The sequence below is a fragment of the Cucumis sativus genome, chromosome 3 (genome assembly GCF_000004075.3).
Source record: "Cucumis sativus cultivar 9930 chromosome 3, Cucumber_9930_V3, whole genome shotgun sequence".
NCBI lineage: Eukaryota > Viridiplantae > Streptophyta > Magnoliopsida > Cucurbitales > Cucurbitaceae > Cucumis > Cucumis sativus.
Genome location: NC_026657.2, coordinates 13287834 through 13304483, shown reverse-complemented (window position 1 = coordinate 13304483; position 16650 = coordinate 13287834). Strand labels below are relative to the sequence as shown.

The window sequence follows — 16650 nt, the reverse complement described above, 5'->3', positions numbered from 1 at the left end:
GTTAATTTGAATGATTTTCTTTTTCTTGAAATTAGTTGAATTTGAACCCATCAACCGATGAATTAGATTTGCCTGATAAATTAGTTGCATTGGTATTTAATATATAAATAGTGATTTAAGATTTACTTAAATTAAAAAGAAATGATTCAACTAATTTCAAGAAAAAGAAAATCATTCAAATCAACCGATCAACAGACGATGAACTGAGATTGTAACAATTTTCCTTTTTAACAATTTTGACTAAGCAGTTCACAAATCTTCCTTGCATATTACTAAAATTTGGCAGTTGTCTGATCTTGTTTACTAAATAGTACTAATAATCTTGTTTGCTATTTATTGACCATTTTAAATAGATCAACATAGGAACTTCAATTTTGAGTCAATGAATAAATGTTTTATATGATTGTTAAACTATGAATGATAAGTTGAAGCATCTGAATCAGTCCAGAGGTCTTAGAAATGGGGAAAATTTCTTGTTATATGCTCGGAGTCAATAATTGTATCTTACTCACTTCAAAAAGAAATCTTGAGTTCTTTGTCAAATTCCGTAGGCAATAGCTAAAGAAATCTTGAGTTCTTTGTCAAATTCCGTAGGCAATAGCTATTTTTTCTTATTTCAAAATCTTAACTTGGTATTCATACCATTATTAAAACTTAACCTTAAATAAATTGTATCTGTGCCAATTCAAATTTTGTTATATTTGTAATTTTTTTAAAATATTGTTATATACTTGATTATTTTATATCGGTACAAATTTTGTTATATTTGTAATTTTTTAAAAATATTGTTATATACTTGATTATTTTATATCTAATGAATAAATTTGCAAACTATACTAATGAATTCTTTTTCACGGTGGGATAGGTATTCAAATGGAAATGGGTGAATTTTGAACAAATTAAAAGTAACTTTGTGATCCTGAATTGACTAAAATTTTCAACTTTTACATGAATAACTCAATAATCATATTATTTATAAAAAAAAATCTGACTTAATTTATCTTCCAACAGTTTTTCTAAAATAAAAAATATAATAATTTAATATCTAATTTGAGAGACGAGACGTAGTTCACTAAGCTGAGAATAGAGAGAATTTTTTTTGGTGTTATGAATTTTTCAAAATGATTTACTTTCTAAAATCAAATTTCTAGACATATTTCTTCATGTCTAGAAATTTTTGCTCTCACAAATGAAAGCAATGAGTTTTGAACGAAAAAAAAGAAGATAGATTTGATATTATATAATTCAAATTAAAAAATTATATTTGTCGAATATTCACGTTTTTAAGTGAATGATTATTATACTCTTACGTAACTTTTACTCTAAATGTCTTATTGATCTTTTATCTTTTAGGGTATATATATTAAATACATATCTAAACGAAGTTAATAGTTTGTTTATAGGAAATTCGCAGTTCTAAATAATTTTTTAAAAAGATTTGAAATAGCGTTGGAGTGTCGAGGACAAACACCACATTACATGTAATTAAGAAAGTTCGTTTTCATGTTTGAAAGAGTCCTTTGAATATAACACTAAACTAAATATTATATATTAATTAAGAAGAAATCAGTTCTAAAATCATCAATATTTTACCCTAATTGATTAGGAAATCTACTATATATATATATATTTCGAGTTGTTTGTTTGTTTTGTTATTATATCTTTTTATTTTTGTTTAAAAATCGATCGTGTTTTGCAACCTTACTTATTTAAGAACCAAGTCGAAGCTCAAGTCTTGAAGTTTGACAATCACGTCATTAAATACATTTTATGATAATATTTACTTAAAAAGTTTAAATTGTACAAATTAGTTTAGGGCATTTATCGTAATGATTCATGTGTATTTTGTCTTAGAACTTTAAGAAATATATTCTTATTATATTATCTTGAACTTTAAATCGGGATTTTTATGTTATAAAAGTAATAACCGTGAGACATGTCCTAATTCAAAATTCAAAAGAAATTAATTAAATTATAACTTTAATCAGTTTTGAATCACTCTTGAATTTAGGGGTGTGAAGAAGGACGTAAAGGATATGTTAACCTAGTTGAGGTATTCATTAGATACGTCCACTAATCGCTCAACTTAGTACTTTGTTCAAAAAAAAATAAAAACTTTAATCCGAACTTATGATTGAGCTTTGAGAGGTTTGAGTCAATTTTATATATATATAAAAAAAAAACTAGGAAGTTAGAAAAAAGAATTTTATAGATGAATGGATAAAAGAATTTGCCAGTATGAAATAATATATTTATTCTCCAAAACAATAATTTTATTTAAATATGTAATTGTTTGTATCGAACAAATTAAGCGACTGCAAGAAAGTCAATATTTTAAAATCTAATTTAAGAGATGAAAGAAGCTGCAAATTTTATCTAAAAATAAGAAATTAATAAAAGGAAATTGATTTTGTTGGTTGGAATTTTGATTTAGAAGTAGATCGATAGCATTAATTTGTTAGCAAAGTTTATCGATATTCAACGAAAGAAATTGGAAACACATATTATGTACTAAACTATGCTTCTTAATATAGAAAAAAGATATGACAATTAAGTTTTGTAAAATCACAACAAACTTTGAACAAATTTCAATCTCCATACAACGGTGTATATATAAGGCAATGTAGGCTATGTTTCTCTCATCACAATCACAATCCCAGAAGAAAAAAGAAAAGAAAAAGATAAAGAAAATGAGAACTTTTCTAGTTATTCTCCTCCTAGCATTAGTATTTGTGTTCTCATCTATTTCAGCTTATTCACTACCATTATCAACACGAGGAAGGTGGATTATTGATTCGCAAACAGGTCGACGAGTGAAACTTGTGTGTGTGAATTGGCCTTCCCACACACAGAGTATGTTGGCAGAAGGCCTCAACCATAGGCCATTAAAAGACCTAGCAGACGAGGCGATCAAGTTAAGATTTAATTGTGTACGACTCACATATGCAACTCATATGTTAACTCGTTATGCAAATAGGACGATTGAAGAAAACTTTGATCTTCTTGATTTAAAACAAGCAAAAGCTGGATTGGCTCAATATAATCCTTTTGTGTTGAATAAGACTGTTGCTGAAGCATATGAAGCTGTTGTTGATGTGTTGGGGGCAAGTGGTCTAATGGTCATCGCTGACAATCACATGAGCCAACCAAGATGGTGTTGCTCTCTTGACGATGGCAATGGCTTCTTTGGAAACAACAATTTTGACCCTCAAGAATGGCTACAAGGGCTTAGCTTGGTTGCTCAACGCTTTCGCAACAAATCAACGGTATGTAATTCACATCATAAGATTTTCTTAGATTCTTAAAACTAAACTAAAACTTTTAAGAACTTGTATAATATTTCATTAATTAACAATTTTTTTATTGGTTGTTTAGGTGGTAGGAATGAGTTTACGAAATGAGATACGGGGCTTTATGGAAAATGCAAACGATTGGAACAAATATATAACTCAAGGGGTAACCACGATTCATAACATAAATTCGGAAGTCTTAGTCATTGTTTCAGGGTTAAATTATGACAACGATCTCCGATGCTTAAAGGAAAAACCTTTGAATGTTAGCACCTTAGACAATAAATTGGTTTTCGAGGTACACTTGTATTCTTTCAGTGGAGATTCCGAGAGCAAGTTTGTAAAACAACCATTGAACAATATATGTGCAAATATTATGAATGGATTTATAGACCATGTTGGGTTTGTAATGCAAGGACCAAACCCGTTTCCATTATTTGTTAGTGAATATGGATATGATCAAAGAGAAGTTAACGATGCTGAAAACCGATTCATGAGTTGCTTCACAGCCCATCTTACACAAAGAGATTTAGATTGGGCATTGTGGGCTTGGCAAGGTAGCTATTATTTTAGAGAAGGTCAAGCAGAGCCTGGAGAAAGTTTCGGAGTGCTCGACTCTAATTGGACTCAAATTAAGAACCCTAACTTTGTACGAAAGTTTCAACTGTTGCAGACCATGTTGCAAGGTAACTATATAAATGATTATTACAAGTACATGCAATGACCTCTATAAATATATAATATAAAGTAACAATTTATGTATAACATCTTTTTATGATATATATGCAGATCCAAATTCCAATGCATCGTTCTCATATGTTATATATCATCCACAAAGTAGCCAATGCATCCAAGTCTCGAATGACAACAAAGAAATTTTTCTCACCAATTGCTCCACCCCAACTCGATGGAGTCATAACAATGATGGCACTCCAATTGAGATGTCAAGCACTGGTTTATACTTGAAGGCTAGTGGGAAAGGCCTTGAGGCATCTCTTTCATCTGATACCTTAAGCCAACAAAGTGTTTGGAGTGCCATTTCAAATTCTAAACTTCATTTGGCCACCTTCACTCAAGGTGGAAAGAGCCTTTGTTTGCAAATTGATAGCTCTAACTCTTCAAAAGTTGTGACCAACTCTTGCATTTGCACCAATGGTGATCCAAATTGCCTCCAAGACACCCGAAGCCAATGGTTTGAACTCGTTGGAACCAACACATTATGATTGCCTTTGTATTTTTAAGATTTAAACTATGTGACAATGCCTTGTATATGTACACCAATTCTAATTCAAATGTGATTGAATTTGTATTTGTACGATATTATATGTATATGACATTGACAATTTCATGTATTTAATTTGCACTAACGACGATCAAAATTTCTTCCAAAAGATCCAAAGCCAATAACCAACAAATTGTCATGATGGATCACCACATATATTTAAAAGATTAGATATATATGACAAACGTTTATGATCATTTACGATTATTTTGAAGACAATCTTTACTTTTAGTCTAAAAACATGTTACCTCCCAGAAATTTTTTAATTAAATAGTGCAGTGCTTCTTTAACATGATAGTGCGAACACTTTTCTGTATTTAGACTTTTATGAATCGTAGTTTGAGAATGTATATGTGTATATAAAATATAAGTTTTAGGTTTAAATACAAATTCATGGTCCTCTATTTTAGTATTAGTTAAATATTTTGGTTCTCATGCTTACAATTTTAGTATTCATTTTAGTCCACATTTTCAAAATATCAATAATAATAAAATGACACAAACAGTGAAAATTTTTTCTTTTTACCTTAATAGCTAGAAGTAATGTTTTTGTAGGGACTTTTAAATATATATATATATAAAAAGATAACTCCACAGTGAAATTTTTTGGTGAGATTGTGATGATGATTGGTTACACTTCGTGTTTCTTATTTCATAGAGTTATTGGGTTCTTCAAGTTCGATTGGCTTGAAGTTTGGATTATCTTTCAAGTAAATGTGTTTTTTTATGCTTTAATTATATGATTACTCGATTGTTTATTTGCTAATACAAACTTGCTGTAACATTATGAGGAGTAATTCAGGCAATTAGATTTTTTTTGTTTTTGTTTACCGTTTAGAAATGATTTTAAAATCCAATCAAAATTTAAAAAACTAAAAAAAATAATTATAAATACTACTTTGTAAATAGTTTTCATTTATGTTTGGATTGTTTTCGTAATCTAATTAATATTTATGGAAACCAATTAGGGATGTAAGTGGGTTGGCCGGTTGGGTTGGTTGAGGGACATTCTCAACCCAATCCATATTTTTGAGTTATTTGGGTTGGGTTATTGTCAGTTGTGTTATTTTTTTTTCTTTCTAGTTTCGAAGATTGGTGATGGAGGAGAGTGGAGACAAATGGATGTGGGAGATCGGAGACGGAGAGGAGATGTGGAAGACCGAAGATGGAGAGGAGATGTGGAAGACCGAAGATGGAGAGGAGATCTGACGGAGATGGACGACACAAGGATGAAATCTGACATTGAATGGTCGTCGCACTATTGGCGAAGATGAGGTCCGACGGAGATGGACGACGCGAGGATGAGATCTGACGTCGAATGATTGTCGAACTGCTGGAGACGAAGGTGAGTCGGACTACCGGAGAAGAGAACACTGAGAAGTGAGAAGAGAGTGAAGGGATGCGACAAGAATGATATTAATAAGAAATAGGAATGTCGTGCGTGAACGTGAAAGAGAAGAGAAGACCTAATTTTTTAAGTTTTATTTTATTAAATAATATATATATATATATATATAAATTTTGTTTGGGTTTGGTTGAACCAAAATTTTCAACTCTCCAACCCGAGGCCCAACTCGAAAAAATTCAATTTTTTAAACTCAACTCAACTCATGTAATATGAGTTAGGTAGTCCAGGTTGTTGGATTCAACTCATATTCTTACACCCTAAAACCAATATTAAATAAACTGTGAAAAAAATATATTTAGTGAAACACACGTTTTGTTTTAATATTTGTGAGTGTCTGAATCGATCTACTTGCATAAACTAATCTCGGTCTACTTGCATAAACTAATCTCATTGCAACATTTGAAGGTCAAGAAAACTTGTATAAGATATTAAAATATATTAGGTATATGGTTAACTATAGATTGAACATTTTGCCCCTTACCCCTTAAGTGTTTCTTTGATGTTTCCACTACCAACCGACTAACCTGTGATATCTGTTAAACCATTGTACTCGAGTCCACCAATCAACACGAAATACTTTAGCCATTAATTTATGAAAGTAACTAAAATTATCAAACCGTACATAGATATAGCACTAAAAAAAGCATAACTTACTTTTGCAACCTAGTCATTACCAAGTCAAATATTAATTAATCTAAACATAAAGTCAGCTAATATTTTTTTTTATTGAACTATAATCCTTAATTTAGACTTTAAACTAAATTTCAATTATAACATTTCATCCCCAACTTTTTTGTTACAACTTCTTATCCTTGGTTGCTATTTCATTTTTTAATACACCCTGTGGGATTATTTCTTCTGCTATATAAATATTGAAGAACTGCATCTTTTGTCATATTGTGCTAACTTGGGAGTATTCATTCATTTTGAAAGCAAGGACAAAATGTCAGGACAACAGTGGAAAAACGTCTCTTTAGCTTGTGTTTTTGTGCTGTTAACTTTTGAGGCCTATTCATTGCCCCTCTCGACAAATGGAAGATGGATAGTTGAGGCAACGACTGGCCAACGTGTGAAGTTGATATGTGTAAATTGGCCGGGACATATGCAAGCCATGGTGGCAGAGGGTCTTCATCTCAAGCCACTTGATGACATTGCAGCCATGGTGGTGAAGTTGCGGTTTAATTGTGTGCGTTTGACTTACTCGATTCACATGTTCACACGCTATGCTAATTTGACTGTTAAGCAATCCTTTGAAAATTTTGATTTGAAAGAAGCCATAGTAGGTATAGCCCAAAACAATCCTACTATATTGAACATGAAGGTCGTTGAGGCTTATGAAGCAGTAGTCGATTCCCTTGGTGCACATGGAGTTATGGTAGTTTCTGATAATCATATAAGCCAACCAAGATGGTGTTGTAGTAATGATGATGGAAATGGTTTTTTTGGAGATCGCTATTTCAATTCCCAAGAATGGCTACAAGGACTTAGTTTGGCAACGCAAAGCCTAAAAACCAAACCTCAGGTATGGTTTATTTATTTACTTTATTTTCATTAAATTACTTCTAAATAAAACTATAAAATCGGGTGAAGCATATAAATAAAAAGACAAAAAAAACCCTTAATTTAACATATTTTAGAAAATAAATTAAGTACATCTATATTATTAAAGAAAATTATACCAATAAATAATTTAATCCCTTCAATTCATATATAACACAACTCTTAAAATATAGGGGCAATATTTGTATTTCAACCTATAATTTATCATTAAATGTTTTATATGATATTTTGACAAATTAGATGATAATTTATATGTAAATTCAAAGGTAGTGGCAATGAGTTTGAGAAACGAACCACGAGGACCAAATCAAAATGTGGAGATGTGGTTTCAATATATGAGCCAAGGAACTAAACTTGTTCACCAAATTAACCCAAATGCTTTAGTAGTGGTTTCTGGACTAAGTTATGACACCGATCTAAGCTTCTTGAAGAATAGGTCAATGGGCTTCAATTTGGACAACAAGCTTGTATTTGAAGCTCACTTGTACTCCTTTACAAACAACATGGGTGATTATTGGACATCAAAGCCATTGAACACGTTTTGTGCTAATGTCAACCAAGGATTTGAAGACCGAGCTGGATTTCTTGTGAGAGGACAAAACCCAATACCTCTCTTTGTGAGTGAGTTTGGGATCAACCAAATGGGAGTAAATGAGGGACAAAATCGATTCTTGAGTTGCTTTTTTACCTATCTTACTAAGAATGATTTTGATTGGGGCCTATGGGCGTTGCAAGGTAGCTACTACTATAGAGAAGGTGTGAAAAATGATGAAGAAACCTTTGGCGTCTTAGATTCTAAGTTTACAAATGTCAAAAACCCAAAATTCCTTCAGAAGTTTCAGCTTATGCAAACCAAACTTCAAGGTACATAACTTTTAAAAAGTGATACATACATTTGAATTCGTGTTTTAAGAATAATGTTAGTTTGATTTATTCATTTTTTTTCTTCTCACTGATGAATCACACAATTGTTCTTTAACACAGATCCAAGCTCAAATCTTACAACATCATTCATAATGTATCATCCTCTTAGTGGTGAATGCGTGCGAATGAACAAAAAGTATCAATTAGGAGTTAGTAGTTGCAAGACATCTAATCGTTGGAGTCACGAACAAGATGACACTCCAATTAAGTTGGCCGGTTCTATATTGTGTTTACAAGCTGTAGGAGATGGACTCCCTCCAATTCTATCTAAAGACTGCTCAAGCCAACAAAGTGCATGGAAATATGCTTCAAATGCCAAGCTTCAACTAGCCACTGTTGATGAACAAGGACAAGCCCTGTGTTTGCAAAGGGCTTCTCATTCCCATCAAATTTTGACTAACAAATGCATGTGTCCTAATGATTCTGAATGCCAAGGAGATCCACAAAGTCAATGGTTTACACTTGTACCATCAAATGTACATCTCAGTTAATTGATGTCCAAAATTGTAATTATCTGTCTATTTAATTTGTTACACATCCTCCCTTTCAATTTAAACGATTTTATGATTCAAACATTTTTCATGAAGGCCAAATAAGAAGTTTAGATGCTTTTGTCCAGAGAATTATATTAAACCTACTAATATTACTATTACGTTTAGAGAATAATATATTTTAGTAAAAAAAAAGTTTATAAGTTATAATATTAATAAATTATTCAACCGAAACATGTGTAGATCAATTTCAATCTAAGCAAAATGCTAAGTAAGAAAAATTCACCTGATAGAAAAAAAAAGGGTTTGATATATAAGTTATTCTCACGTGAAACTATAATGGTTCATTTAATTCTTAGATTTATCTTAATCCAAATAAAAATTAATTTTGAATTTTTGAAATCATCAAAGTTAAACGAGCTAGTCAGGGCATGCATTTGGAAGAAGATCAAACTTTGAGTCATTCTAATTTATTTCAGTTACAAAATTTTAATCAAAGTAAATAATAGAAAGCAAGAAGATATCGTGTTGATCAACATTTTACCCCAATGTAACTGACTACTAAATCTACTCTATATTATATATATTTGTGTTGTTTGTTGTTATCATTATATCTTTTTATTTTTGTTTAGAAATTTATCTTGTTTTGCAGCATTACTTATTTATGTTGGCCAACAAAATGAAAAAAAAAATAAAAAATCCAAAGTCTTGAAGTTGGACAAAGCACGTCGTTACGTACATTTAATGGTTATATTTACTTTAAAATTTGGACAATGCCAAGATATTGCATATTTACACACAAATAACAAGTGTGTCACGTCTCTAATTCAACAAATTATTTAAATTTTACTTAAATTAAAACTTGAATGAGTTTCAAATCACGGTTAAAGAAGGACGTTAAAGGAATATATGTTAACCTAGTTGGTATTCATTAGATATGTCTACTAATCTCTCAATCTTTGCTACTTTGTTCAAAAAAATTAATACTTCAATCGCGCTGATCTTAAGATTGAACTTTGACGGGTTGAGTTAATTTAAGAAGTTAAGAGTTAGTGAAAAAAATTAGATTTTTTTTTTTATATATAGAATGTGTAAAAGAATTTGCCAACATGAAATAATATATTTATTCCCCCAAATAATAATTTTATATAAATATGCAATTTTATGTGTATGTTCTTTTGTTAATAAATATCACTAACATAAATCATTAAAAGCATAAAACTTACCCTACAACCATACTGGCACTACCTCATCATTCGTAGAATGGGTAAAATCTTTTAATGTTGTGCTCGTTGTGTTATTTAAAGATCGGTTTTTTCGTTGAACCTAGATCTTGGGATCTCCAGTCAACTAGATTGGGTTGCCTCTCTGGATAACTTCATATTATAGGCTTTAATTCCATTCTTTTTCATAAATTTTCAACCAACTCCCTAGTTAGGCCTTTAGTAAGTGGATCCGCTATATTATCTTTTGACCTCACAAAGTTAATTGTGATAATTCCACTAGAGAGTAGTTGTCTGATTGTGTTATGTTTCTGTCGTATATGTCGAGACTTACGATTATACATAATATTTTGTGCCTTTCCAATAGTTGTCTGGCTATCACTATGTATACATATTGCAAGCACTGGTTTAGACCAATTGGGAATATCTTCCAAAAAAATTCGAAGTCATTACGCTACTTCTTCAACCTTGTCTAAAACTATAAATTTAGATTCCATTGTGGATCGTGCTATACATGTTTGTTTGAAAGATTTTCAAGAAACAGTACCGCTTCCAAGGGTAAAAATGTAACCACTGGTGGATTTGGAGCCTTTAGTGCTCGATATCCAATTGGCTTCACTATAGCCTTCAAGTACAGCAGGATATTGAGTATAGTGTAATCCATAATTTTTAGTATGCTTTAGGTATCCCAAAATTCTCAAGATAACTTTCCAATGATCATGACCTGGATTACTTGTATAGCAACTTAACTTGCTTATCTCATACGCTATATCAAGACGTGTACAATAACTCATGATATACATTAAACTACCAATGATGCGAGAGTATTCTAATTGTGCTATACTATCTCCATTATTTTTACTTGAATGGAGACTACCATCAATTGGGGTCCTTGGAATCACAATGTCATGTTTTGTATATTTCTTCACTATTTTATCAATATAATGTGATTGAGATAGCACTAACTCTTGTAGGGTTCTAGAAATTTTGATACCTAGAATAACATCTGCGCAACACCCATGTCTTTCATCTCAAATTTTTTAGCCAACATTTTTTTGGTTTCCTTAATAATGTTGATATTGCTACCTATATATAATTAGCATATCATCAACATATAAGCACACAATGACATGGTCATTCTCGTTGCTTTTGAAATATACACATTTGTCACATTCATTGATTTTAAACCCATTGGCTATCATTACACTGTCAAATTTTTCATGTCATTGTTTTGGTGCTTGTTTTAGTCCATAAAGAGACCTAATTAATTTGCAAACTTTCTTTTCTTGACCGAAAAAAACAAACCCTTCAGGTGATTGAATGTAGATCTCTTCATCTAACTCACCGTTTAAAAATATCGTCTTGACATCCATCTGATGTATCTCAAATCCATGCAAAGCTGATATTGCTATGAGCATGCGAATGGAAGTAATTCGAGTAATTGGTGAGTATGTATCAAAATAGTCAAGTTCTTCTTGTTGCTTGTAACCTTTGGCGACACGTCTTGCCTTATATTTATCTATTGACCTACTGGTCTTTATTTTTCATTTGAAAATCCATTTACAACCAAGTGGATTATTTCCTAATGGAAGATCAATTAGTTCCCAAATATGGTTATGCATAATGGACTTAACTTCAGTATTCACAGCCTCTTCCCAATATGGAGCTTCAGGAGAGGACATGGTCTCTTTAAATGTTAGAGATTCATTTTCTAACAAATAAGTAAAAATATCATGCCCAAATGATTTTGAGATCCTCATCCTTTTACTTCTTCTGAGTTCCTCATCCTTCGTTAACTCAACATTTGATCTATTATAAGATTCACTCGTTATAGCATCAAATAAATGTTTTTGTAACCTTGCTTCACAAGACATTTTATGAGGAAAAACATTCTCAAAGAATGTTGCATTCCTTGATTCCATGATTGTATTAACATGTATATCTGAAATATCTTATTTATGAACCATAAATCGGTATGCACAACTGTTAGTGACATAACCAATGAATATGCAATCAATAATTTTTTGTCCGATTTTAACCATTTTAGGTTTAGGCACAGCAACCTTTGTTAGGCACCCCCACACTTTTAAGAATTTGTAGGAAGGTTTTCTTCCTTTCCACTTTTCATAAAGAATATTTTGTGACTTTTTATGAGGAATTCTGTTTAATAAATAATTTTTTGTCAATAAAGTTTCTCCCCACAAATTTTGAGGTAAACCTGAACTTATAAGCATTGTGTTCATCATTTTCTTAAGTGTTCGGTTTTTTCGTTTAGCAATTTCATTGGATTAAGGTGTGAGTAAGAAGTAGTAGTTTGGTGAATAATGTCATGTTCTGAACAAAATTGTTTAAAAGGAGGATCATATTCACCACCTCGATCACTTCTTATTGCCTTAATTTTTGAGCTAAGTTGATTTTCAACCTCTTTTTTATAAAGTTTAAACACTTCAATTGCCTCATCTTCGCTTTTTAGCAGATACACATAACAATATCTTGTGCTATCATCGATAAAAGTAATAAAGTATTTTTTTCCACTTCTAGTTTGCACAAATTTCAAGTCACAAATATCACTGTGAATTAACTCTAAAAGCTTGATAATTCTTTGAGTTGAATGAAAAGATGTTTTAGTCATTTTTTATTCCACACACACCTCACATCTATGATTTGTGTCAAAAGTGAATTTTGGAATCAAGTTCATATTAATTAGCCTTTGCAAAGAATTAAAATTAACATGTCCTAGTCTGCCATGTCAAACAAATGACTCAACAATACGTTTTGTAAATATAATAATTGGATTTTCAAATCTTCTTCTATTTCCAAATTATTAATTTTTCCTTCCATTGGATAGTTAGGGGCTATAAGTCCTTTTTGTCTACATTTGTAACAGATAATTTCTTTTTGTTTTTTAGTGGGTCTGTTGTTTTTATATTTCTTCTTTGGTCTAGATTTATAATTTTGTTTATTTTGATTGTTTTGAAAATAACCTTGATACCTGTAAGGTTTTCTTCAAAAGAAGTTTCTTATACTTCCTGGGTTGTTTTAGTGCTAAAGGAGCTTGTATATTTTCATAACCATATTGGGCACAAAAGGATCCAAGCTCTTGTCGTTGTTTGTGGAATTCATTTTTTATTTTCACTTTTAATTAGAGATCCTTATTTAAAGCTAATCATTCATTATTGATAAAGTTAATTAGTTCATCATAAGTTAAATTATCGAATGAGATTGTTCCTTGAAAGGTTTGTCTAATAGTTTGGCGTACTTTTTCAACGAATAATTTTGGTAATCCTGAAAGAAAATTTTCTTTCCAGTATTGATTATTGCAATCTATTCGAGTAAAAACTTTGCTTAGGAAAGCATCTTTGTACCATTGAAAATCTTGAAGTTTTTGACAGGTAAGATTTGAAAGGATCTCTGATCTCTAAACTATAAAGTTTTTTGTAATGATGAAAATTAAGGTTGCTACAACATCTTCGGTTTGATTTATAGTTGTACCACTTTGTTCACCTTAATGTTGGATTTAAAGAACTAATACACTCTCGAATGATAAATGGCTCTGATTACCACTACTTTGTGGGTGCATGCATGATGGGATAATACGAGGTGTATTGAGAAAATATGAGGTGACAAAGAATAGAGAGATGTGGGCATGTGACATATTAACTTGTAAAGAAGACCTTGATAATTGAGTACATACAATTATAGAATCCAAGGGAAGCCTAATAATCTTCAATAGATTCAAACATCAAAATCAAAGGAACTCGATTGTTTTAGTAGATATCAATTACTAAAAGAGTCCTAATATAAGGGGAGTTTCTTCTAGATTATTATAGTGTGTGTTGTAATATAGTGTGTTTACAAAATAATTTTTATTTGAATATTAATAAAATCTCTTTATCTGAGCCTAATTAAAAGCACTTCATTAGTATGTGATATTCACCAAACTGGACTATTAAAGCTATAGTGTTCTTCATACTTCATGGTCCTTTAGTTATTACTTGCCTTTAAATAAAGTAACAACCTAAAAGTAAAATAAACTATTTTATTTTTTAAGAGAATATCATACTTTGCCAATTAATATAATTTTTTAACAATGGAAAAAATATCCATTTACAAGAAGCTGGGGCTCGAATTGAGCCGAACCAGTTAGAATAGCACATAAATACTAAGAACCAAAGTCGAATCACTCTAATATTTGTTCGATTGATTTGGTCTAGTGATTCATAGGTTAATAGAATCACATTAGTATTTATTCATTTATTTATATATTTCATCCATATATAAATGGGTAAAAATAATAATCTCTTCGGGAGATTGTAAGTAATCTTTGATATCCAAATAATATCATATTTATAAGCTTAAAATAAAAACTATGATCTCTTCGAGAGATATAAATAACATTTCAAAGTTTGCTTTCGTACATTGCTCTCCTTTTCATTGTTAAGGATTTTAAAATTTCAAATAGACTCTTAACGTACGACAAGTACAGACTATTAAATACAATATTATTATATCTTTTCCAAAATATATTTGAAAAATAAAATTCTTATATAAATATGTATAGTTCTAATCATGTAAACACTTTCTTCTATATCAAGTAACATTCACTTCGGGAAATTCTATTAAATTATTTGATCGAAATTTACCAACTTTTTAAAATAGAAACATATGCTCAATATCTAATATAATGTTTCAAACTTTCTCTCTCAAATTGTTATTTGCAAGAGCAAAAATGTTTTGACATGTTCAACTACGAGTGCACGACAAAAACAATGAGCACTAATTGATTTATGCAACTTCAAGTGTGTTAAATCAAAATTGGGTTTAAGAAGTAATTAACTATTATATATATCTTTCATAAACTGTGTCATAAAATAATTTAATAAAATATATATAATCACTACATAAAAAATTTCAAGACTCACAAAATTGACATGAGTATAATTTAAATATTCAACCATCAAATAAGTTTCAACCCAAGCATGACAAATAAATAAAATTAAAGTAATATTGAATATTTAATCTCATATTTTGAAAAGTAATATTAACATTATATAATCTTAACATATAAAAGATAAACACTACCGCAATATTTGTAAAAAAATGTGATCCAATTAAGAATATAAATATCCTAATTAATTTTGCTATATAAAACAATTATATTCAAGTATATGAAAATATAAACTAATGGTGTTGTTGTAGTGGAGATTTGAAACTGAGACCTCTCGTCTACAAATACATACAAGTGTCAATTGAGCTAAATTCATGTTTAATTAAATTTAATTCCTCAACAATATATAGATATTTTATCCATAATTTATGAAATACTTATCCTCAACGAAAAATATTGTGATGAAGACCCATGCACATATACAACATGTAATAAGATAATTAAAAGTCTAAATTTTGGAGAGAATGGGGTCTGGAATCCAACAAGTATATGCCTAAATATGTTTAATATGATTGAGAAACTTGGAGACAAACAACCTAATTCACTTAATACAAACTAACCGTTCTAAAAGGTTCTCTCTTAAAAATATTTGATGAGTTTTACAATTTGATAAAATCAAATGTAAAATATATTATTAAATATATTTTAACAATCAATTTGCAAATACATAACTTACATATATGATTAAAGTAGAATACCCACATTCTTTGCACTTTATATGTTTAAATTCAAGAAAGATGAATGATGGTAGTGAGAAGATAAACGATAAATACACCAAATACATACATATGCAAAGTCACCAAAATTAAAATACTCACCATACTTGAACAAAATTCTAAATACCTCAAAACTATAGAGAAGATTCTAGTGGATCTGAATCTTTAACATAAATAAAAACCATTTTTTACACAATCTTCAAAATGGTGAGACTCGTACTAACAACGTGTTATAAAAATAAAAAACAAGCAAGCAATACGCCAAAAGAATAGGAAAGAGAGGAAGAAGAGAAGGCAATTGAACTCAACTGTGTTGTTTATATATCTCTACAACCTCTATTTATAGAGTTGTGAGAATAATTCTTACAAAATCAAATATAAGTAGGGGACAAGAAAGTTATGAAAATTGATGGGAATGTTAGTGGATGAATTTGTTACCTAATAATATTCAACTTTAATTTATAATATTCATAACATTGATATATACTGTGAATGAAAAAAATAGGTAAAATTAAATACTAAAATTAATGAATTATGAAAAACAATAAAATAAAAAATAAAAACTTTTGTACAAATGTGTGAAATAGTTTTCCATTATCTATGAGTTTAAGATAAAATGTCATTTCATGTAACGTGAGGTCCCATGGTCTAGTGGTTAGGACATTGGACTCTGAATCCAGTAACCCGAGTTCAAATCTCGGTGGGACCTTTTTTTTTTCCTTATTTCATATCTTATCACCGGGATTTTTTCCCCTTATTTCGTATCTTTTCTGGTACATTTTTTTACTGAATTTAAAATGTACTTCAT

At 30.2% G+C, this 16650-nt stretch overlaps 2 protein-coding genes and 1 non-coding gene across 3 annotated transcripts; all 3 read left to right on the top strand.

Moving 5' to 3' along the window:
- Positions 1–2954: 2954 nt before the first annotated feature.
- LOC116402834 (glycosyl hydrolase 5 family protein-like) lies at positions 2955–5846 on the top strand. Its single transcript, XM_031883227.1, has 4 exons — positions 2955–3266; positions 3376–3976; positions 4080–4445; positions 5656–5846. Exons 1-4 carry the CDS (start codon positions 2955–2957, stop codon positions 5844–5846), a joined length of 1470 nt encoding a protein of 489 aa, XP_031739087.1.
- Positions 5847–6923: 1077 nt separating this feature from the next.
- Positions 6924–8955, top strand: LOC105435091 (glycosyl hydrolase 5 family protein). The gene is made up of 3 exons (XM_031883222.1): positions 6924–7502; positions 7807–8404; positions 8525–8955. Exons 1-3 carry the CDS (start codon positions 6924–6926, stop codon positions 8953–8955), a joined length of 1608 nt encoding a protein of 535 aa, XP_031739082.1.
- Positions 8956–16479: 7524 nt separating this feature from the next.
- Positions 16480–16551, top strand: TRNAQ-CUG. Its single transcript has one exon. It is a non-coding gene; the product is annotated as a tRNA-Gln (tRNA).
- Positions 16552–16650: the final 99 nt, after the last annotated feature.